Source organism: Calonectris borealis, chromosome 1 (genome assembly GCF_964195595.1).
Source record: "Calonectris borealis chromosome 1, bCalBor7.hap1.2, whole genome shotgun sequence".
NCBI lineage: Eukaryota > Metazoa > Chordata > Aves > Procellariiformes > Procellariidae > Calonectris > Calonectris borealis.
This window is the reverse complement of record NC_134312.1, coordinates 87,912,052-87,936,633: the sequence shown is the minus strand read 5'-3', so window position 1 is coordinate 87,936,633 and position 24,582 is coordinate 87,912,052. Positions and strand designations below refer to the sequence as shown.

At 45.7% G+C, this 24,582-nt stretch overlaps 1 protein-coding gene across 2 annotated transcripts; it reads left to right on the top strand.

Moving 5' to 3' along the window:
• Window positions 1-1,728: 1,728 nt before the first annotated feature.
• LOC142089366 (3 beta-hydroxysteroid dehydrogenase/Delta 5-->4-isomerase-like) lies at window positions 1,729-22,346 on the top strand. Of its 2 annotated transcripts, none has more exons than XM_075165794.1 (4): window positions 1,729-1,768; window positions 2,032-2,254; window positions 7,841-8,005; window positions 11,953-13,930. In XM_075165794.1, exons 2-4 carry the CDS (start codon window positions 2,101-2,103, stop codon window positions 12,765-12,767), a joined length of 1,134 nt encoding a protein of 377 aa, XP_075021895.1. In that variant the 5' UTR covers window positions 1,729-1,768; window positions 2,032-2,100; the 3' UTR covers window positions 12,768-13,930. The 2 variants fall into 2 exon arrangements, 1 of the variants encoding a protein (XP_075021895.1); XR_012676189.1 differs by lacking the exons at window positions 1,729-1,768; window positions 7,841-8,005; window positions 11,953-13,930 and adding exons at window positions 19,901-20,454; window positions 21,279-21,351; window positions 21,898-22,346 and having other exon boundaries at window positions 2,168-2,254.
• The last annotated feature ends 2,236 nt before the right edge of the window (window positions 22,347-24,582 follow it).

Genomic DNA, 24,582 nt, shown 5'->3' with positions numbered 1-24,582 from the left:
TTCCACAAGCGGCACTTCAAATGAAGGCTGCTATGTAGCAATGTATAAAATCTCCTCAAACTAAGCCAAGCATTTGGCCCAGTAGTACCTAAGAGGACAAAGGCACAGCAGCAATAAATTTCCCTACGGTCCCCTGTGTAGCCCTCATATTCTCATATAAAGCACTACTCCTGCTAAACTTCATCATTGTAACAGGCAACCTTAGTGTAGGAGAGTGTTTTCTATCCTAAGAGGCTATGTTGTGTTATCTGTTTTTATAATGCCTCTTTAAGGCATTTTATTTCCTAACAGTAAAAAGGAAGCACTGTTTCGGAGAACACCGGTTGCAGCAGCAGGCTTTGGTCAGTTATTTTCCTTTGCAAAATGCCTGCACTGCACAAAATTAATTTGCAGCCGCTTCTGATAAGAACATACAATGCCAAGGTCCTGCCTGAGAGAAGCCAAGGAAAGAAGCACTGATAACAATTTTTTTAAAGCTTTGTTGGGTTAAGGGAAGGATTTTCAAGGACGCTGTGATTGAAACAGTTGCCAAACTTTGTCATCTGTGTCAGCTAGAAACTTTTCTCCTCCAACAGAAATGGTTTTGCCTTCCTCCGGTCACTTGCAGGCTCAGTTCTGCTCTAAAAAAGTAACAATGTGGGGGTGCTGCTTCTATAGCTTTCCTCCAAGGCTCTCTCTAATGAGTGAACAAAATTCATGACAGAATAAAAAAGGCAGTTTAGGAGTTAGTCGCACGAATGCAAGTAAAGCATTTTTGGAGATCCATTCCAGCTGTGCCTGAAATCAGTGATCCCTTTTCCAGTGATTTCAGTCTAATTAGTTGTATTGCTGGGCTTCTTTGTAACTTCCTTCTCGCTTAAGGTGGCTACCTATTTATCATCTTGCTTCAGTAGGGATGTCTGCCTATCCCTGTGTGAGAGAGAGAGAAAATACAGCTCCAGTCAGCGTGTCCTGCCAGTACACAAAGACCTGGGAAGGCAGTGCAGGTATTAGGAGCTTCAGGCTGATGCCTAAGCCCTGCCCTGGTCTCACACTAGAAAAGAGTTTTGCTAGAACTGGAGTGAAACCCTAGGGAGAAACACCGGGGCATTTTCCCTGTATTTTGGAAATGTAAAAAGTAATGACACAGTTCACTGCAAAGGCACAAACAGCCAGCCACAGCCTTATTTTAACTAGGTACTCTCACACCAGACATTTCAGAGGGGAATCTTTTTCTCCCGCAGCTTTAATTTAACTTTAAAGGTACATTAGACCATTGCATCACTTTGAATGCCTCGAGTATACTGAACCAATACAAAATCCCAGAGGTTAGTTTTCGATCTTGCACAGAAAGTGAGAAACCCATGCTATAATGGGGGAGCCCAGTATCCAAAAAAACCTACAGCAGTAGAGTCCACTTCTCAAACCATTATAAACAGCTACTCCTGCTATTTACATTTAATTTTAATGCTGTCTACCTTCATATTAACACTGTATTACACAAGCAAGCGCAGCTACAGAGAATTATCAGCATGAGGGTTTACCCTCCGAGGATTTAGGTGCGCAGGACCACATCTAGGCTCAGACCTCGCTGCATCCAGAGCCTTCCTCTTCGGGGGGGGTGGGGGTGGAAGCACCACATTCATTTGCAGCAAAGGAGGCACGCGAGAGGGAGGGGAACAAACTGACTGAGGTGGTGCTCTGCGGTATATAAATATAAGCAAATCTCCCTCACAGTCTTTTGAGTGCTAGAGAGGTGGAACCAAGGATTGAGGCAGACTTCTGTGGGGTTTGTTTGGCATTGAAGTTGATTTTGAGCATTTTCAGATTTGTTAATTTCTTTAGTTTAATAGTTTTTAAATAGTTTTTTCTTTGCATGGAAAAATGCGTAGGCTACTTGTGAATAGGAATAGCTAGTAAAAGTAAGACATGCTTTAAAAGTTGTTGTTTAATGTAGGGGTTAGAGTTTGTTTTCCAGTAGTCTCTCCTTCTGGTAACGCCCTTTGATTTGTAAAGACTCCAGAGGTTGACGTCGTGTGTTCATTTCCTCAGGCAGGAGGTGAGCCGGCCGGTCTAAGCTCAAGAGACAGCCAGTTCGCCACCGAGGAGCAACCCAGCGCAATGTCCCTGGCTGGGGTAAGCTGTCTGGTGACAGGAGCAGGAGGATTTCTCGGCCAGAGGATTGTCCGCTTGCTGTTGGAAGAAGAGGAGGCACTGGCTGAGATCCGACTGCTGGACAAAGCCTTTAGCAATGAAGCACTCGGGAGATTTGGAAGTAAGTACCATTTCGTGAGGACTGTGTGTTACAGGTATAATGTGCTGTTGTCTCATATGGATAGCTTGGAAGTCTTTACCTCTCATCCAAACCAACTTTGCAGATAGAGATTTTATTTCAAGGAAGTCTTGCTTTATCCTTCCCTCTCCCTCCAGCAAGAAATCGGACGTAAAACGTAAAAGCAAGAGTTTTCTTTGCCAGACCCTGAGGCTTCTCTAGATCGGAAGAGAGGCCTATATACTGTTCGTGCAGTAAACAGGCTGCCTTCAACCTGGCTTCTATTACATCAAAACCCACAGAGCAAAATTAGTGCAAAAATCTCACATTTTTCTTGGGGGAAAGGAAAATGCAAGCATTGCTCTACTGGGGGTGGGGGGGGCAGTGTAACCCAGAGCATCCTGTCCTGGGCTCTGACGCGCTAGGCTAGAAGGCAGTGGCAAAGTTGTGGGTGCAAATGCTAATGGTTTTCTTCAACCTGTGATTAGTTGGGTTAATAGTGATCTTCTGGCTGAGAGTTGTGATGAGGTATCTTAAAAATTTGTTGTTATTATTAATATTATCGCAGTTGCCTGGAGAGCAGAGCCCTTTTGTGCTATGCGCAGAAGAGACAGGACCCATTTGCAAAGGGCAAGTAAGGACTGGCTTCTTGAATGGACTGGAGACAGCACAAATGAGTAATATGCCCAGTGTCAGAAACGGTCTGTGGTGGGGAAAGCAGCTCAGGGTATTATATTTTAAATGTCCCATTTCCTGGGATCCTGAGCACATCTATAAAAAGGCACGTAGGAACCTAAATTCAATCAAGTTCTTCAATCCCTACATCACATTTACTTGACAATGCTTTCCTCCATCACATCTTAACCTCAAGACTAATCTTCCTCTACACAGGCAGCTATATGGGAACCCTTACGGAATATCCCCATACGATTTGCTAAAGAGCCACAATCTTTCTATAAATCATTTCAGTGTCATCAAAGAATAGTAACAGTGCACCGTAAACCTGGTGCAAATTGCACAAGCCCTTAGGATGGTTTTATACAACTCGGACTTCTTCCTCATTAAATCTCATCTTAAATCTCAGCATTTCACTGAGGATTTGCTAGATGCCCTTGAGCCTTGCAGCAGCCCTTCCTGCTCTGATTTCCAGGCCGTTCCCGCAGTGACAGAACCTGCAGCTGCAGTAGGCAGAAGCGCTTGCAGCAGCAGGAGCGTGTGTGGTTTAGCACTGATGCAGCAGGGCAGCGACAGAAGCATCTGCGCTGCTTCGGGCCAGGAGAGCTTTGTGGGGGTAATGGAGCTTCCTGGGGAGTGAAAACGACTGTTTGTGTGAGCGCAATCTTGGCTGGGCAGCAGCAAAGGTTTCGCTGTTCCTTTTTTCTTAATAGGAAAGCTCTAGGACCTCTTTGCTTATCCTCTCTCCTTCCTCCACTGAACACTGCCCAGACACTCCCATTCCCATTCTTGCAACATTCCTGCTGCCTATCTGACCACCACAGGAGAAAGGGAAAAATCAGTTGTCAGAGCTTTTTTTTCCCCCACAAACAGGTAGTAGGAACAACAGGCTGGCATTTCAGATGTGTTTGAACTGCCTTGAGGCCCTGCACTTTGATTGGCAGTCCCTCTGTTCGTATCAGCCTCTATAGCTACATCTCTTCAAGTGTCCTGCTAGTGCTTGTGCTTGGGACTACCTGAAATATTGTCCTGCCATTCCCTTTCAAGCCCTTCTCTAGCACAGTGACTCCTATTCCAAATGCAGGGCTGCTGCAAAAACTGTGGGGCTGGAGTCTTCTGACCTGCATTATTTTTACTGCAGGGACTTCTACTTGCTAGCATATGTTGTTTGGATTTCCTGAATAGCCAGAAACAGAGCTGCGTGGTTTTCTTTCTCGCTAAGTTCTTGAGCGTCTTTTACTTGCAATATCTTTGCAGAGTCAGGGCTGTGGGTAGTAAGACAGAGGAGCATGTGCAAGTTACAGCTCTTTGTGCCAGGAGACACTAAGGGACACTCCTCTTTTGTCCAAACAACTTTCCTGCTGAGACCTTGACCATCGCACTCAGTCTGCGTAAAACAGTGGCATTTGCGGTCTTCCACAGCCCTAAGGAGTCCAGGGTGATCCAATCAACATCAGGTGCTGTGAGCTGGAGTCTACCCAGTTACACGGTGTGGTTAAGAATAAACGTCACGTTGAACATGGTAGTTTGGTGCCTTGGGTTTCCTACCTCCCATCTCCACTTCAAATTTATCTTTCTGCCTTTCCTGTGCTTCCACTTACGCAATTCTTTTTTTGTTCACTATTGCACTGGCACTTCTGGAAAAGTTGGAAACTCCTAGGTTGTTCTCAAGAGGATTTCTTACTATTTCAAAGCATTGACTCCCCCTTGTCTCATCCCTCTGTACATCTCCCCCCTCTTCCCCTGAACCCTCATTTCATGTCATTTTTCAGAGACAGATATTTATAGATTGTGTGACGCTTGAGCATTGAGTGTTTTTGCACTGCTAACCCACCACTGCTCCAAAGTAGAAGGAAAGTAGAGGAAGAAGGAATGTTGGTTTTTTCCCAAGACTTTTGCTAGGGGAAAGTTTCTGCTCTGGGAAACTTCCTCCTGGATTTTTGCTCAATGTTGCAGACATTCATTTGCCTTTATCACTGCATTCAAAACAGAAAGGCAGAGTAGCAACAGAACATCCTAGTAGCTGAAATGGGAACAGAATAAACATTTCAGCTTCCCTGGGCCAAAGCAGCCAATAAATTGCTTTACCCTTTATAAATGAAAATAAGATGCAATTTTTAATTTTCTCCTATGAATAAACAAAGTGGACCATTTTAATGAAGCATCCAGTTAACCAGGAAAGCAGAGGTCTCTCCTGAGGAATGCTTTTCCCCACCATCCACCCCACAGCTGTTAGGACCTCTGTAAAAGAGGACTAAGAAATTCAAGCTAAGTCTCACAGACGTTCCTGTTTGCTTGAACTTTAAACAACACATAGAAAAGACAAAGGCAGTTTAGGGCAAATAGTCTGACTGGACTGCTGAGTCAGCCAGTGCTTACAACAGGACACTGAATTTTATTGAGTCATCATTGCATTTCCAAGCAAAAACCACCCCGTAGCAAGCAGGGAGCATTGCTTACAGTTCAGAGGACACATTGGTGAAGTAGAAGCAGCTTTCCCAGTGGGTAGGTACTTTCTCATAATCACTGTATGGAAAAATGGAGAGCTGAGTTGAATTTATTCTTTTCCTCCCCCTTTTACCTGACACACACGTGCTTTTTTGATGCCTGGGCAATGGTTTGTGCAGATGGAAATCAAGTTTCTCTCTGCTGTCCATCGCAGCCTGAAGCCACTGTCTGTCAGTCATTTCTTCTTTCCTCTCTCTGCTTCCAAGCTCACCTGTAGTTTTCCTCTTCCCCCAGAGCAAAACAAGATCAATGTGCTGATTCCTGACATCTAGCTGATGCTGGTAAAGTGAACAAGTCCCATATTGTATTTACCACGGCAACTTCTGCTGGCTAAAGTGGAATGGAGGAGCAGCTTTCCTGCCTCATTTCACACACACAATTTAAATTGCAAGGCACAAAGCAGCTAGACAGCAGCTTTCTAGGGACTGATACCAACTATCCCTGTGATCAGGTTTAAAAGGGACAGATATCTTTTGTATTTTTCCTGAAAGCTTTGATTTGCATGTGTAAAAACTTCCGTTTTCCTAACTCCTGCCCAGGCAGAGTGACCATTCTGAAGGGGCCACATGTCAGAATTTACATTGTGAAAACCATGTATTTCAATCCTATGGATTACTGTAACCCCACAAAGCCTTACTCATGGAGAACATCAACCTAAGGGCTGTACAGAGACTAATGTTTATTAGAGCAAATCTAACTGCCAGGTGCTTAACAAAAAGCCTAGCCCCATAGTCTGACACTTTTGCATCCATACAAGTAGAGGTCAGTGTAAACCTTCTGGAAACGGAGCCCTAGAAAAAGAATGCACTCTGTAGAGTAAAAGACCATAAGAGAGCATGTGGCAGTGACTGTGCTGGGAGGGCAGTAACTCCAGATTTAGTAACAGTTTTGTAAATGTTTCACAGATTTCACATCTCAGACCAACTAACTGTGATGAAAATAAAAGACCCTCAAACCCGTGGCGTCAGAATAATCGTTAAGTTAATACAGGATTACATTCTAGCATGCTACAGAGATAATGAGATAAAACCATTTTAAAAGATACTCCCACTCAGTTCCAGATCCCAGCAGCTGTCTTTGTCTCTCTAGTGTTTCTCCATTAAAGACATGGGATGAAATACTGCCTGCTTTGGAGCTGCTGACAAAGCACTAGGATACATGAGATTTCAGTCACGGCTGAGGCTAAAAGCTGTATAAATTAATCAGGTTCTTCTCTTATCTAAAATGGGCATTTGATTATGCTGGAAGAAGACAGAGGGCCTGCCTGTGCTGCAGAGTCCCTGTGCCTGGGGAGCCCTCTAGTGCAGCCACAGCAGAGGCTCGCGAGAGGACTTGCTGTAATGACACCACGTCCTAAAAAGCTGTAAGGCATGCTGAGAAAGTCCTCTCCCCTCCCATGGCATAGCAAGGCATGCTGAGCTGTATCCCATGGCATAGCTGCGGCCAGGCCAGCAGATTTCCCAGGAGAGCAGCATCGCCTCAGAGTATAAATTTCTCCAGGTGACCATCCTGTGCCGGCTCAATTTTGTTAGTGTAGTTCTGGGCTGGATAAGGATGCTTCTGCCCAGCAAAACTTAGGGGGAGGATGGCTCTGAGACCTAGGACTGCACCAGAGTCACACACAGTAGCTGCTGGAGAGGGAGGGGGCTTAAAAAGCAGGAGTTAAAGCAAGTCAGGGCTGAGGTAGCTCAGGAGAGCAGCCTCCAGAGTTCAGATTTGGACCAGAAAGATGTGCATGCTAAAAATGACCCCACAGCACAGTCGCTGAAATGGAGCCAGAGCTGGAGTTAGAAGAGGCACAGTAAGTCCTGGCTGAGGTACATAAAAAAGATGTGTCAGAACCGTAAGTAATGTATTAGAAGAGCTGCAATATGGGCAAGGTCAAGGAGCAGAAAATAGGTGTGAACACAGCTCTGTGCACACATGCTGTGGGTGGAGAGAGATCATTCATCACCTTGAAGACAGGAGCATGCAGTGCCTGGCTGTTCGGTATACTTGGGTTAACACTTTTATAAAGAGCCAGTCACCAGAACATGCATAGCTAAAGCTACTCCCCCTGTGAACTTTAAAATAGTCACACCTGAAGGAAGCTTCAGGCCCTTGCTAGCAGTGGGAAAGATTTCTCTCAAAAAAAAAAAAAAAAGAACACACCATGTTGAATATTGGCTCCAAAAATATGGTAGGTAATGCAACATAGACTTCTGTAGCACTGTAATTAGCACTTGACAATACAGCCATTGGAAAACGCCTTCTGTTTTGCCAGCCTTAAAATATCGCTCCCCTGCCTGGGCGGTCAGCACCGCCCAGGCGCAGCGTCAGCATCCACACAGCCCTTCACCACTCCTTTCAGTGCTCTTCTTAGGATGCCCACAAGGTCTTCTGCTTTGTTTCCTGCTGCCCTTGCAGAATTCCAGGGTAAGACTGAGGTGAAAATCCTGGAAGGGGACATCCGAGATGCGACGTTCCTGCACCGTGCCTGTCAGGGGGTCTCCCTCGTCATCCACACAGCTTCCATCATTGATACCTTGGGCCTCATAGAGAAGCAGCTGCTCTGGGAAGTCAATGTAAGAGGTGAGCGGGTGAAGCACCTTTCTCAAACCCGTGTCTGCTATGTCCTGATCATCACCTGCTCAGGAAAGGGAGCACCTGACCTGTTCTTTTGAGCCAGATTAACGGGGTTGTTCTGCATCTTGCACAGCCACACCTGTGAGTGCAAAGCATGCATATGTGCAGCCCTATGCAGCTCTGGCCCTCTCCACCCCCAGCGTGCACCGGTCTTCCACTGCAGGGCACTGCAGGATCATTCACTCTTGTCAGCACTCCACGTGCCCATCCCGAGATCTGCACAGGCTCTGCCTTCAGTGGGGACAGCCACAATCCCACGCTCAGTGGACCTTTCTGGAAGCAATTCACCTCTGAAATCCCAACGCGCATTTGAGAAAATCGGCTCTTATTCTCCCTCCCCATGTACCATCACTGCCTGTGTACATTTTTTAATTTTTACAAACACTAGAGGCTTTGGCTGCAATTGCAAGAAACTTGCATTGCTAACGTCCCAGACCCTGTGGCTCTCTGCTTCCTGTTCTTTTTCTTCCTCCTCTTCTCCTTTTCCTCCCATTTGCCATTATGTCTGTGTGTGCATGAATGCAGTTCAGACAGAGGAGCAGATGCTCTCCCACCTTGAGCTTATAAGTAAAATTCCTCCAATAAACTCAAGGCTATGGGAGGGAGGGCCTTCAGTGACGTCTCAATCAGTGACAGGATCTCCCTTTCTACTATGGAACCCCTGTTCCTCATGAAAAGATCAGATAAAAGGGGAAGGGTTTGGTTTAGAAATGGCCTGTATGGCAACAGCTGCTGGGAAATTTAAATATATTTCCTAAAAGAACAACTTCATCCCCCTCCCTCTGATCCCTCTATGCCTTTCAGAGAACTGGTACAGCCTAACCTGCATGCACACTGACCTCCCTGGCTGTGTTGCTTCAGCTCTTTGGTGAGGATTTGGGGAAGATATTCTTATTTACATGAATAGATTTTCTGGTCCTTTGTTCCTCTCTGTCAATGATACAGGGCTTCTTCACAGAAAAGTAAGGAACATATTTCTACAGGCACCACTTTTAAAAATATTGGCTACTCACCCGTGTTCAGAGCAAGAGAGCGTTCTTTATAGCTGAGTTGTCTCTTACACGCACCTTAAAAACAGTGGGATGGCATCTTGGTTGTTTTAGCCTGGCTCACTGTCTGTACATTCAGCTTGCAGATCCTTTCATTTCTAGTCAGTCAAAGCCACAAATTGACAGTGACCACAAATTAGAGCCCAGAGGGCAGCTTCTTAGGTCCCTGCCAGGAGGGAAGAGCAGAAAGGCAAGCTCCTGTAAACCTGTGCATTGGGTAGTGTGAAAAATAAATACACAGGGGTGGTAGTTCAGAAAGAGGATTTGTAAAGCTTGCTCTCTGAACGTACTCCTGCTACAATCTGTTTTTCACAGCAGAATGTGTTGCCTAAACCCATGGGGAAAAAAAAACCCAAAACCAAAACAAAAAACCAAACAAATATTAAAAAGCATTCCCAAAAGCAGAAAGCTCTCTAGCTCTGAGCTGGAGTCAGAGCTAGAGAGTTCATTTAAGTCTGTCCCATTGTTCCTTTCGGCAGGTTTTGACTTAGGCGCAAAGTATCTAGGTTTTCATAAATCTTTCAGATGCCCCCCCAACAGAGTCTGCCTGTGCGTGAAAAAAGCCCACTGAGGCTTCGGAGGGCTAGCTGATAACATTTGGTAGAATGAAAGCACACACCAGGCCTGCTCCTAGAGCAAACTGACCCTAAGGTCAGTCAGTAAATACTGCTGTCCTCTTCCCTATTTCCCTCCATTTCCACTCTGATGCTCTTCTGGCTTTCTGACCAGCCAAGACACTGCTACGTACTTCATAGACTTGCAGAATGAAAGTTTTGTTTCTCCTAGAAAACAGAACTTTTATAATATAAATGTGTCAAGGAATCAGATGTGGATGTTCACAAACCAGATCAGAAGCAAACAAGTTAAACTTGCCAGGGCTTTCCTCTGTCTCACATGCCACACAATGCCTCAGAGCAAAAATACCCATTTAGGAAGGGAAGGGAAGCAAATTTTTAGGAGGAAGGGAATTAAGAAAATAATTAAATATAATCCAAACAAAAGTACCCTCTGTGAATCAAATCCTCAGCCAGAAGGGCTTTGTGTGCAAGCAAAACTTCAAGACCTGCTCCCTGGAAGATTTACTTTATCACATGCTATGTGAAAGATGCTCAAATTCCCATTATTGTAAGAACCTTTTCATTTTTTACATACAATTTTGATTGGCAAATAAAACACATTTTATTTGGGTGAACTTGATCTTGAACAGATACTAACTGCCAAGATAATTTTATGTTTGGTTTTTTTTAAAACTTGCTATCTCATTTGATTTTATCTCGCCCTTCTGCATTTTATTACTTTCCCTCACTTTCTAAACAGCATTGATGGCAGGAATTAAGCTATTAATTTTTAAAAGAATATATTTTATTAATTAATTAATTTTCCAGATGACCTGGCTTGTGTGTCACCTAAATATAGTGACTTGCATGAACTCACTTTTCACATGAATTTATTCCTGGCTGTGTAACCTTTTTTAATTTGCCCTTCTTTAGTGTTTCTTAAAGCCTCATCCTCATTTTATTTCAACTTCTTTCTTTTGCTTGTTCAAGCTTGAAAAAGGAATTTTGGTACCCTAACAATATTCAGTTCAATAATTCTTCCCATTCTTTACTCATTAATGGGTCCATATTTTGCTGCCAATATTCCTTAGTCCTCTGAACCTCTTTTATTCATTATATTCTCTTTAGCAACGCTAGCCTGCTCTGCATTGTGCTGCCTTTAGTTGTAACAGACTGAGCAGACTTGTTAGATCATTTATGTGCCTCGCTGCTAGTGTTTGATTTTATCCTCTAGATTTTAGGCCACACCCTTCTGATATCATATCAGTCATTTTGGTTTAATGTTCCTTTGCCAAATACCTTTTCAAATATCTTTGAGCTGTATCTTCTGTTCCAAAATCACTGGCCCTTTCACACATAATCTCTCTCATTACACCATGCACAACAAATAAGGCAAAAGCTCAGAAGCTCAGAAAAAAAAGAAGAGAGTCTACTTGTAATTAAAACAACCCAATTTATTAAAATATTTATTTTCCACTTGAATGTGCTTTCCTAGCTTAACCCTCTTGGCTACTTGAAAGACCTTAAACTCGCCAGTTTACCTCTGCTCTCCTCGATGAAAGGATTATAATAGGATTTTAAAAGTAAGAAATCCTGTATTATTGCAAATAAAATCCAGAATATGCGAAAAAAGGAGGCATACATACACAATCATCACTTTGCTCACTGCACTTTATGATCTTTGACTACGTAGTATCGTGCATTGTTCTGACATAAGGTCTTTCTCCCCAAGACCTCCTCCAAAGCCAATTGAATGGTGGATAGACTCCCACTGGGTGAAGCTGATTTTGGAGCAAACCTTCAGGTCCCACGTTAATTCTGTCCATGCTTAGCAAACCACCCAAGAGCATCCTCAAGCCTGGAAAGCAGGGCCTTCAGCATACAGGGTGGATGGTACCTAATGAGAGGGGCAGCTTCTGAAGGTTCTGTGCCTTAAGCCAAGTCAATCCAACCAACAGGTACAAGCCCCTGAATCTGTGGTCAGTGTCCATGCTAGCCTAAGCAAGAGCAAAATTCGACTCATGGCATAAAAATCCCCACAACGTGCAATTAAGACCAAGTGTTCATCCTCGTTTAACTCCGGCAGGTGCACTGATACCACTTAAATACAGATTCAGGGCAGTTTCAGTTTCATTGAACATGCTGCCCAGTTCAGGACAGCGTTCTTCCAGCTGCAGAGAGGGGAGATCTGGCCAAGCTCAGGCCAGAGATGCTGTTTCTGATCTAAAAAGCCCACTTTTCCCTGCTTGGAGAGCTCTAGACTGACTTGCACGTTTCTCTTTTGAAGGTACTCAGCTACTGCTGGAGGCATGTGTCCGCTGTAACGTCCAGCACTTCATATATACCAGTACCATAGAAGTGACAGGCCCAAACTGCAAAGGTGACCCAATTTTCAATGGTGATGAAGGTACAGCTTATAAGAGCATATCAAAATCTCCTTACGCCCAGAGTAAGAGACTGGCAGAGGATTCTGTGCTGAAAGCAGATGGCCAGGTGTTAAAGGATGGTGGCACGCTGATGACTTGTGCCCTGAGATCCATGTACATTTTCGGAGAAGGATGCCCATTTCTTCAAGGGCATCTGGATAAGTGCCTGTTGAACAAAAATGTCTACCTGCGCTTCTCCAAGAAGGAGGCTTTGGTGAACCCCGTCTATGTGGGGAACATCGCCTGGGCACATGTGCAGGCAGCCAAAGCCCTGCGGGTCCCACAGAAAGCCAGGTGCATCAGGGGGCAGTTCTACTACATCTCAGATGACACTCCTCATATGAGCTATGCAGATCTAAATTATGAGCTGACCAGGGACCTGGGGTTTGGAATTGAGCCCCGGCTCCCCATGCCTCTGACAATGTTGTATTACTTCTCACTGCTGCTGGAGATCATGAGCTTCTTGCTCAGGCCCTTTTTCAGATACATCCCTTCCACCAACCGTCACCTGGTCACTCTACTGAACACCCCATTCACCTTCTCGTATAGAAAAGCACAGAAGGATTTTGGCTACATGCCCCGCTACACGTGGGAAGAGGCCAAGCAGTGCACTGGTCAGTGGATAGCCTCCGTGGCCCCACAGAGAAGGGAGTACTTGAAAAGCAAGGCTGCCTAAGTCTTAAGAGGAGCTGAGACCTGGCTAAGCAAGTAGGGCCTTGAGCCAGAGGAGAGCTGGGTGAACAGCAGCAGCAGCAGCAAACTACAAAGCCTTTAAATGAAGACTTTGTGTAACAGCCCCCTCGTTCCGCCCACCCTCCCCGTCCCAACTCAGAATAAATAAAAGTGAAATGTTCATTTGTTTGTTGAGTACAGGCTGATCAGAGTAACTCTACTGTATAGTCCACATCCACTTCTACATTTTGTGCAGCACAAAGACATTGTTTTAGTAAGACTCCACACGGTCCATGGTGTGAACACATCAGTCCTTCTTTTCACTCCATACCACCTTTAAGGCTTTTGTAAACCACAATTCGTCCTAGAACTATGATTACACTTTACGAATACTCAGCTCTACCTTACTCACTCAGCTCTTGCCAGCCTTACCAAACACGCAGCGGGTAGAAGCCACCTGATTGCAAAAGCTGTTACAAATCTTGCTCACTTTTTCAAGAACTCTGTCCAGTTTTGTGTGCCATTCCTCTGACAGTCAAACTTGAGAGCAAATTTGGTCGCTGCAAGCATTGTGAGGTGAAAAGCACAATGTAAGTGCAACAGAGTTTTAGTTAGGACGGTTTGTGGAGGGAGAGAAGGGGGAGATTTCGTCAGGTGAAAACTTCCTCATCCATTCTCATTTCCCTAGTTACCAATTTTGCAATAAATCTGATGGCTGCCCAGCAGAACAACAACTTCAGCAAGATAAAAAGGAGAAAAATATTGCAGGACAGCCTTAGTCACTGAAGGGTTTTCATTGCAGAGACAAGACATTTGTAAACACTGAGAAAAAACAAACAGTGCTGAAAAAAATCATGCTATTTCCAGGTTTCAGCTGGGAACAAAGGCTAACTTTAACTGATAGATGCACATGTGCTGTCCCTGTGCTCTTCTGATGGCCATATGAGTTTCTGCAGAATGTGTAACTTGACGTTCGGGACAAAAATGTAGGACTTGTCTGAACAAATAGATGTGATCTAGTGTTTGCTTCTTAAACATACAGCTCACTTGCTGAAAACAGCTCTAAAAAATGAGAATTTCTCTGTTATGTTCAGGATGGTGTGAACAGAAACATTTTACCTGACTCAGTACTAATGTAAATAAATCACATTTCCAGAGATGCTGGCAGCTTAAAGTCTCTGTTGAGTTTAATTATTCAGTGCCCTAGATACTAGATAGTCCCAGTGCAAATATTACCATTTTCTTTAGTAACATCTTAGGTTAAGTATGTGAGATCCAAAGCAGTCGAATACCAGCCACCAGAACTTCCAGTCATATTCTGGGGACACAGAAATAAGTCTTCCAAGCTCCCATTGAAGGTTTTATAAACACTCAGCAAACTAGTACTGTGGATGTGATTTAAATGTTATCGCTTCACAGATAACCATGTCAACTTCTCCACAGTTCTCCACTGAGCAAGCAGTACTTTTAACACCTCCATTAGAGTTCCTCCTTTACTGGTGAGCACACGATCTATCCCGTGATGAAGGAGACTCGTCCCCTGGTACACTGTAAGCTGATAACTCCTCTAGAGACTGATGGAGAGTGAGGAGGTTTGCAGCGACCTTAAAGAATAAGGGACTTGAAAATTAAATTTGGAACTGCAAACTCCTGGATAGAATCTGCACCAAGCAAACTGATGTGTGTACTGGAGTTTAAAAACAAATAAAAAACATTATTTAACACATTTTAGTTTGCTCACAGCAGAGAAGCACCACATCAGAGTGAGGATTGCTAACCAGCTGTATAACCCTGACTAGGAGACCCTTATGCCTCAACATCATGTTAAAAAAATAAAGATAGTTTTAATAAACTAGTTCCCCAGAGAGGCTGTGATTTGGTCCAACTGATCCTATGGCAGCAGTTTACAAAGGTCCTGTCCCATCCTTTTGTCCAGGAACAAAGTCAACAGAACAGACCCACGTGCTTACGTCTCAGCTGCTCAGCGTCTCAGCAGAAGCTGCAGATCACACAGAAGGGCAGCTTGGGCACATGCTGTTTTCTTGTCTTTGGTCCAACACTGGGGCGAGAAAGCTGTGACTGAAGCACCTTTCACTGTCACAGCTGCTCACTGAAGTAGGAGCCAAAGTTTCCCATTTTTCTGTTAATTGTAGAGCATTTTGAAGCAAGCTGCTGACAGCGAGCAAAGGACCAGGAACATGGTGGCATGGAACCACCCGAGGCACAAATCTTGTGTGCATCACAGACAAATAGAGAGTAATTTGGAGAGCCCTCTCTACGTGTTTTTAGTAGTTGCTGTGGTCTGGACATAATTTGCTCAACCTTGTTTTTAAACAAAATATTTTATAAGCTGGGTGATTGCCCTATCCAGAAAGGGAGCCAATAAAATACGGTTTAAGATGGTCTCACAGGCATTTGCTGGAAGGATCAACCCCTGCTGCTTAGCTTTGCAATTAGCCCAATTGTCCGTTTGATTTTCCAGTTTTGCTTAAACCCAGGCCTCAAAATTGACCAACATGAGGTCAAATCCATCCCACATCAGTCAGCCACTCATTACCAATGGCAGCAGTTAGGCACCCCTCATCCAGCTGCTACCAACTGCCCAAGGCACACAGGTGTGAGAAACAGGCAGTGTGCTTCTGCCCTGCTGCTGTGCCTGCTTCAAATGTGTAAGTCTCAGTGTCTTAACTATGGACCACTTTTAGGCCACTTAATTTCATTCATATGCCCTAAAATTTCTTTCTAAAACACTGCTAAAAACAAGCCTGTTCTCTACCCAACAGAAGTCTGAACTGCAGAGTAGTTCTTGGTGAGAATGATTTCCCCCTGAAGGACAGTAAGAATGCCAGGTGCAACTTGCAGACAGGTGTCATGTCTTACCTACCAGTGCTGTTAATAATCATGGCTTTATGCTAATAATTACATCTTCAGACTTCTCCATATGTGCTCTGTTCATCTCCAGATTGAGCTCCAGTTCCGGTTGAGCTCTGTTCCCCTCCCATCCTGTTCCTTTGCCCTCAGTTCCCCTTCAGTCCCCTCTGTGCCTGCTCCATTGCCTTTCCAGCACTTGCCTTTTCACGCTTACCCCTTGCGTCCCCCTCTGTTCTCACTATGTTCCCCTATAGACCCCTCCATTGGTGCTGTTTTCCACTCCCCTCCCCTCCAGCTGTGCTCTGTTCCCTGCCAGGCCTCTCAGTTCATGCATCTTTCACCACCTCACAAGTAGAGAAAGATGGGCTCTGCACCTTGTGGCTGTCCCAGGCAACCCAATGTCTTGCTGTCCAAAAACCTGCTCAGGGATGGAGGGAAACCAGGAACATAGAAGAGTGCGGTTTGCTCTAACCCCAAGGCCCAGCTGCCTCCCCTGGGCACTCAGGGGTCCAACCCCCCCATTTTCTCTCTGAACCCCTTTGCCCCCCTGCCCTCACTCCAACAGAACTCAAACCTCCAGGGTCTCGCACTCCTGCTCTAACCCCTATACCCTACTGCCCTCCTGGGGCTTCAGGAATGCAGGTGTCCAGGAAGAAAAGGAGAATTTATGACCTTTGGAAGAAGGAGCAGGCAACTCAGGAGGACTACAAGGATGTCATGAGGTTATGCAGGGAGAAAATTAGAAGGGCCAAAGCCCAACTAGAACTTAATCTGGCTACTGCCATAGAAGACAATAAAAAATGTCTCTATAAATACATTAACAACAAAAGGAGGGCTAAGGAGAATCTCCACCCTTTATTGGATGTGGGGGGAGACATAGTGACAAAGGATGAGGAAAAGGCTGAGGTACTTAATGCCTTCTTTGCCTCAGTCTTTATTAGTAGGACCAATTGTTCTCCAGGCACCCAGCCCCCTGAGCTGGAAGACAGGGACGGGGAGCAGAATGAAGCCCCCATAATCCAAGGGGAAATGGTTAGTGACCTCAGACACACACAGGTCTATGGGGCCAGATGGGATCCACCCAAGGGTACTGAGGGAGCTGGCAGAAGTGCTCACCAAGCCACTTTCCATCATTTATCAGCAGTCCTGGCTAACCGGTGAGGTCCCAGTTGACTGGAGGTTAGCAAATGTGACGCCCATCTATGAGAAGGGCTGGAAGGAGGATCCAGGGAGCTACAGGCCTGTCAGTCTGACCTCGGAGCTGGGGAAAGTTATGGACCAGATCATCTTGAGTGCCATCACGCATGTCATCATGCGGCACGTACAGGACAACCAGATGATCAGGCCCAGTCAGCATGGATTTATGAAAGGCAGGTGCTGCTGGACTAACCTGATGCCCTTCTATGACAAGGCAACCCACTTGGTGCATGAGGGAAAGGCTGCGGATGTGGTCTACCTAGACTTTAGTAAAGACTTTGACACTGTTTCCCACAGCATTCTCCTAGAGAAGCTGGCTGCTTATGCCTTAGATGGGCATACTCTTCACTGGGTCAAAAACTGGCTGGATGGCTGGGCCCAAAGAGTTGTGGTGAATGGAGTTAAATTCCGTTGGCGACCAGTCACGAGGGGTGTTCCCCAGGGCTCAGTACTGGGGCCGGTCCTGTTCAATCTCTTTATCAATGATCTGGATGAGGGGATCAAGTGCTCCCTCAGTAAGTTTGCAGATGACACCAAGTTGGGTGGGAGTGTTGATCTGCTCGAGGGTAGGAAGGCTCTGCAGAGGGACCTGGACAGGCTGGATTGATGGGCCGAAGCCAATTGTATGAGGTTTAACAAGGCCAAGTGCCTTGGGGTCCTGCACTTTGGCCACAACAACCCCATGCAACGCTACAGGCTTGGGGAAGAGTGGCTGGAAAGCTGCCCGGAGGAAAAGGACCTGGGGGTGCTGGTCAACAGCCGGCTGAACATGAGCCGGCAGTGTGCCCAGGTGGCCAAGAAGGCCAACGGCATCCTGGCCTGTATCAGAAATAGTGTGGCCAGCAGGAGTAGGGAAGTGATTGTCCCCCTGTACTTGGCACTGGTGAGGCTGCACCTCAAATACTGTGTTCAGTTTTGGGCCCCTCACTACAAGAAAGACATGGAGCATGTCCAGAGAAGCGCAAGGAAGATGGTGAAAGGTCTAGAGCACAAGTCTTATGAGGAGCGGCTGAGGGAACTGGGGTTGTTTAGCCTGGAGACAAGGAGGCTGAGGGGAGACCTCATCGCGCTCTACAACTACCTGAAAGGAGTTTGTAGCGAGGTGGGTGTTGGTCTCTTCTCCCAACTAACAAGCGATAGGACAAGAGGAAATGGCCTCAAGTTGCACCGGGGAGGTTTAGCGTGGATATTAGGAAAAATTTATTCACCAAAAGAACAGGAACTGGCTGTCCTGGGGGTATTTAAAAGACATGTAGATGTGGCACTTAGGGACATGGTTTAGTGGTGGACTTGGCAGTGCTAGGTTAATGGTTGGACTTGATGATCTTAAAGGTCTTTTCCAACCTAAACGATTCTGTGATTCTATTCTATGCTGCTAGTAAAGCTACAAATCAGCTCCATATGTTTACATATACACGATTATCTTCGTTGCCTCCAGGGTTGAATAAGGCTTTCAGGATGCATAAGACAAAATACAGCTGAAGGCAGTTATCAAACCCTGCTCAGAAAAGCAAAAAGATCTTTGACAAACAGTAACACCCATTATTGTTCTAGGCTAGTGAGATTTCATCCTAATGTCCAGTGAGACCAATCATGGGTGCAGCCATGGCTGCTCTGTCACTGAAGTAGTAGAAAGGACAATCCGAGCACACAGAAATAGAGCAGGAAAAGAAGGAGGAGAACAACAGAAGCAGAGCTGCTATTTAATAAGGGAAGGCACTTAACACATCAAAGAGCTGGAATATTACAACACATACCAGAAAACTGGGACATCTTTGCCCAGGTTTAACAGAGCTCCTAAAATACCTACAGATGCTGCCAGAGAGAATAAAGGACAACTTTTTCTCCGCAGTTCAGTAAGTGACTCATTTCCTGAATGCGGGCTCCTGTTGCTGGAGCCTGCTTTGCCATTTTTGCCTTCTCAGTAAGACAGTGGGATATTTTCATCTCTCCAAGGGCCGTCCTCCCACCAATCAGATTTCTAAGCACCAAATTCCTCCTCTGCTGAACTTCCTCCCTATTTCTTGTTACCACATCCCTTCCTTCCTTCAATACCCAGGACAAGCTGTGCCTACTGACAGAAAGCTTATTCCCACTTCTGCCCCTACCCTGCCACCCTCCTCCCACCTCATCAGCAACCTACTTGTACTGTGACAGAGACCCTCTCCTCCCCTTGGTGGTTTCTTCCTTCTTTCAATCACACCATAGAATTTATAGTTGGTTTTTTTTTTAAAGGTAAGGCACCACTGCTCGTAGACCCAAAGAAATGCTGTCCTGCTGTCTATTTCAGGTGAAGCTTACAGTGCTGCTTGAGGTGTGTCTTGTTTTGGAAGCACTTCCCACACTCAGCACACATAAAGGGTTTTTCTCCTGTGTGTGTGTTGGCATGAGTGCTCTGTTTGAAGCACTTCCCACATTGGGAACACACATAGGGCTTCTCACCCGTGTGGGTTTGCTGCTGCTGCGCAAGCACTGAGAAATCACTGAAGCCTTTTCCACGCTGCATGCATTCAAAGGGCCTCTTGCCAGTGTGGGCTCTCTGGTGATTTCTAAGTTGAGAGTTTTGGCTGAAGCTCTTCCTACATTTGAGACAAGGGTAGGGCCTTTCTCCTGTGTGCATTCTTCTGTGGGAGATAAGGTGGGGGAGCTCACCCTGAAGTTTTCCCCACGCTCGCTGCATATGAAGGGCTTCTTACCTGTGTGGGTTCTCTGGTGTTTAATTAAATCAGTACCACCTGAAGCCCTTGTTACATTTGGGACATTTGTGGGGTTTCTCTGTCTGGGATGCCTCATGCTGCTGAAGATTTCATGTCTGACTGATGATTTCCTCACACCCACTGTATCCAGAGTGATCGCCTCCTATAGCATCTTCTGGGTGGAGAAGGATGCTGCGGAGGCCCTCAAGGGCCTTTTCTAGATGAATGCCATCATCCTGCCTCTCCCCAAGGAGGTCCCTCTGGTGCATTTCTGACACATGCTGGCTCTCGTAGGCCTCTGCCTTGCTACGTCTCTGGAAAGCGTTATCTTTAAATGCCTCTGGTAATGTCTCATATTGTTTCACATTCTCAGGATCATCTGCCAGGGGACTGTCATCTTCATTCCCACTGTTGGCCTCATCATAATGAAAGAGAAGCCAACATGCATGCTCAGCAAGAAAGCAAGATAAGGAAAGGGACTTAGAGACTGTGAGCCTTTACTAAACCCTAGTTTAATGTTGGACTCAGAGAGCAACACCCCTTCTTCACCCATGGATTCAGGATTGTTCCCATCCTTAATCCCTGATGACTAATGATGACCTGGACACTTGGCTGTAAACTCAATGCAGAAGTGGCTTTAATGGCTTTACATTACGGAGGTACTAAATTAATTTGCTGTATTCCTCACCTTTGGAGATGTCCGTGGGGAGATCCCTTCCTGCGATCTCCTTGAAAATGGCCACGCACAGCTCCTTCTCTCCTTCCATTTGGAGACCACCCGTGAATGGACCCTGAACGAGACTGCAGAGCAGCAGTAATCGCCACCCAGACCGTCACTCCGCAGGGAGGATGCTCTTGGCCCTACAGGCTACCCCAGGGAACCGCCTTTCAGCACGAACACTACCCCGTCCCTCATCCCACCGCCTGGTAAATTTGAGCTGAGCATCCCCTCCACGGCAGACGCAGTCCCCGTGTTCGCGAAGGGCCGAGGCCCCAGGGGATGGAGGGCAGGGAGGGGGACCCTTCCTCCCGGCACCCGAGCGGGGAAAAACCTGCCCCTCGGCAGTGGGGTGGGAGAACGGCCCGAGGGGCACCCGCCCCCGCCTCAGCGGGGAAGGCGTTCGGGAGGAGCCTCGCCCTCAGGCCTGCCGCCCCTGACAGAAGCAGCGCGGGAGGGGACCCCGCCCCTCCCGCCGCTCCCCTCAGGACCTCGCCTTCTCCCCCTCACCGCTGCTGCCGCCGCCCGCCGGAGGGAGGGAAGCTCTTCCCGCCGCCGCCTGGCCCCATCCTGCCCGGGATGCGGCCTCCGCGGCGGCTCCCGGGGCGGGTCTGGGGTCGCCCTCGCCCCGGCGGCGGGGCGGCGGCCGGGGGGCTGCCAGGTCGGGGGGCTGCCAGGTCGGGGGACTGGGGGGGCCCGGTGCCGCCAGCAGCCGCCCGCCTTGCCCTGCCGCGCAGCGCGCGGGTCAGCGCCTCGTTGTGCGTTGTGAAGAAAGACCTCGGGCTGAGGGCGAAACCCAAAACATGGCGAAGATCTTTAAATTTGCAGAAGAGCACCCTGTGCCGAGCTTCTCGCAGCCCCCTGCCCTGTGGAGCTGTACCCCGCTCCTCGGAGCGTCTGCTGGTGTGAAACGTGCCCGACAGCAGAAAAGGAGGGAAAAATAAGGCCTACGTTATTTATTTTTAGTCGTATTTTTGCGGCGCGGTGGGGATTTTTACACCTCTAATTCTTTATTTGGGTTTCTTGTTGGCAGGGCGCAGGGAGGGCTGGCAGCAGGAGAGGAGGAGAGAGGGACCGAGGCAACCGTCCGCCCCAAGCACCCTCAGGTTTGCATCTGTCTTGTCACTCGCCTCAGGTATCTGCCCAAAATAGCGGAGCGTCTGCAATAAAAAGTCCCAAAAGCCGGAGGGGTTGGATACCTAAACATGTTACCCTGCTGCTCGGCCGTCTCCAAGCGAGCCTGTGCGTGTTGTTACCCGATAACAAACACAAGCCAATTAAGATATTTGAAGGGATACCAAGAGGGAGAACAGGCACGCTTACTGCAAAGCAGTTGTTTTGCTGCAAGTTTACACTTTAGTCTACTTTGCAGTCAGTTGTTCATATACCCTTATGCTTGGCAGGTTAGCGAAGTGGCTACAAAATGTACTCGATCAGTAAGAGCCGTATCATTTTGTAAGTTAGCTGACCAGCATCATTCATCTAATTTAATTAGTTTGTTGGCAATCAGTAAAGCAAACTATTGGTTATCAATGAAACTCGACTGTCAACAGGATCACAGTCAGTAAGGAGGATTTTACTTATGTATACACACTGGAAAAGAAAATAATGTTAAGGCTGCTTTGCTGGAAAGGTGTTTATTTACCCTTCAGGCATGAAGCAAAGGAGGAAGAAGCAAAGATATGTCAGCGATACTTACATGCTACAGACAAATTAATTACTTCTGTTTCCAGCAGGTACAAAAGCTAAGTTTAGAGACCACCTTTTGCTGTTAAATATTTTGTCACCAGAGAGGAACAGATTTTTGCTTGCTAAAATGAACCAGGAACTCTAAGCTATTAATGTACATTTTTAATAAATTTAGGAATACTGAAGAAGCTCCAGAGGAACAGAAGCAAAAGTAGCTAACATGTCGATATTGGAAATACATGCCTGGCATTGGTATCGTTAATACAGGATACAGTCAAGGAGGACAGTTGGATAGTAAATGCCAAAGAGCATGTTTTTGTGAAGAATCCATGTTGTCAGACAAGCATGACATTGGTATTTTGAGTGCATTGCAGATTTTAAGTAACAATAAAAGTTTCGCTTTATTATTGGATGAAGTTTGATTTACAAGTTGTCATTTTACACTGTGATGTTAAATGAATTAATACAGACTAAATGATAAAAATCACAAAATAAATGTTAACTTTCTCAACTGCGATCTTTAAATTAAAACTGCATTTAAAAAAAAAAAAAAGCTTTGGCTCAATTCATAGGCTTGGTGCAGAATCACAATATGAAACATTACGTATAGCCTTCCTGCTATGTAGGAAACCAGAGTAACAATGGTCTCTTAACCTGAAAAATCTGTCACTTATACATCTAGATATAACAGCTTATAGCTGCTGTAAAGCTAATTTGGGAAATGGGAGTACAGTAGGATGCATTTCAAAAGACATCCTTATTTCACCAGTTTTTGCCGTGATCCCTGTAGTCCCATGTAATGCTCTTCTTCCTCTTTGAAGCTCTCCATTTGCATCTCTATCTAAGTTCAAAAACCACTGGATAACTGGAATTCATGTGTGGCTGTGCCATGGATTTCTTTCTCACACCAATGTTTGTCATTTCTAGAAGTTCCTCATTCACATAACTTCTCACATTTCTTAAATAAAATGTGCCTCTCCAGTGCTAGCAGCAAACACTGAATATTAAGTAGTTGAGGACTAATCTAAGAAAGGGAAAAGAACAGTAACCAAAAATAGAGAAGATCTATTAAGTCTCCAGCTTGGTCCTATAACAGGTGCCACTCAATTTTGTGAGTGTTGATTGGGCAGGTGGGGGGGTTGCTGTCAAATAGCTAGCAGTTCCCAACAGTGAGGTACTCAGTTAACAGATTGGTTTGAACTGGGGAGTTGTGGGGTTAGGCTTTTCTTGTCAAGTTCATCTCCCATATAAAAAAATGTAGAGAACTCTTTTGGCACCAAAAGTATGTCTACAAACCTGGTTTCTCCAAGTACACCTGATATAGATGCATGCACCTCTCCTCTCACAACTGCGGAGTCATAGGAATGGGTGGGAAAGAGGTCTGTAGGGAATGAGAGCTGAAACTTAAACACTGCCCTGCAATAGCACTTACACCGTATAGTGTCTTCCATCAAAAGGCTTAATATGCATTGTAGGAAGACCATTGAGGCAAAGAAAGACTGCTTTTGTTGCTGCCTTAAGATGCAGAAAGCCAGCCTAGAAAGTTAAAAGAAAACAAAATGCATGAGGGCAAAGCAATTTTTGGGTTAGTAATATAATTTTATTCTTGAAGATTTTGCAGATATTACAAACATTTCAGATGCCTTTCTTCTGCATTTTGAGAGATTTGTTTGATCTTGCTTTTACTGTGAAAACCTTTTTTGCACTTCTGCTTGAAGAATGCTAGGACAGTCCAACGGTGCACAGGCTAGCAACGCTTCCACCAAATTTGTTCAGCAGCCCATTTAGTCTTTAATTCATACATCTGCTGGTGCTAACTAGAAGAGCTGACCTTTTTTCCAGGTGGACCATTATGTTCCCATCGCTTTCCGTTGGCGCAGCTTGGTGCAAGCTAGTAGTCATGGCTACTGGTATCTGAAGGTGGTACGCTGGTAAGAAAGCTGTATCCATGGAGCTGTGCAAGCAGTGCTCGATGGCCTTAGAGGTCCAGAATATCTGTGCGCAGTCTCACTCTGTAACTGCATCAGCTTCCAGCACATCATGTTGCAGCTTCACACAGAGCTTCCAGAAAAGGCGTAGAGAGGCGTTTCTTCATCAAGTTCTTTCAGTCCAAAAGAGTCTTTACCATCTAATACAGAATAGCTATAATACATCTGCCTTTGTGAGTCTTCATAGGTATTTCTTGGTTTTTGTAAAAGACAACACAATTAAAGAGTTTTAAGGTGTCAGTACACAGGAGACTTTGCCTAGCTTGTTAACCAGCTATTACACTCCAAACCCAGTGTCTCACCCATATCCCTTCTCAAGGACTTTCTCCTTCAGTAAGGCTCAGCCTGATTTGAAGATCTTTTTTTCAAAGTGATGCTGTAGCACTTTCTCCTCAGATTAATTGCCAAGTGATACTCTTCAGAAAGTCATCCAAGCCTTTTTAAAATTATTGCAATAGTTCTCAAGGCTAAAAGGGACAATAGCACGATCTATTCTTACTGCCTGAATAATGTAGTCCATAGACTTTCAGCCCCTTATGTCCACTGAGCCTAATAACTTGGGCCTGACTGAAACGTGTAATACAGAAAAGCATCCAGACCTCATCCATAGGTGTCAAGGAAAGAAGAATGTATCGCTTTGCTTGGTGATTAAGCCTTTTC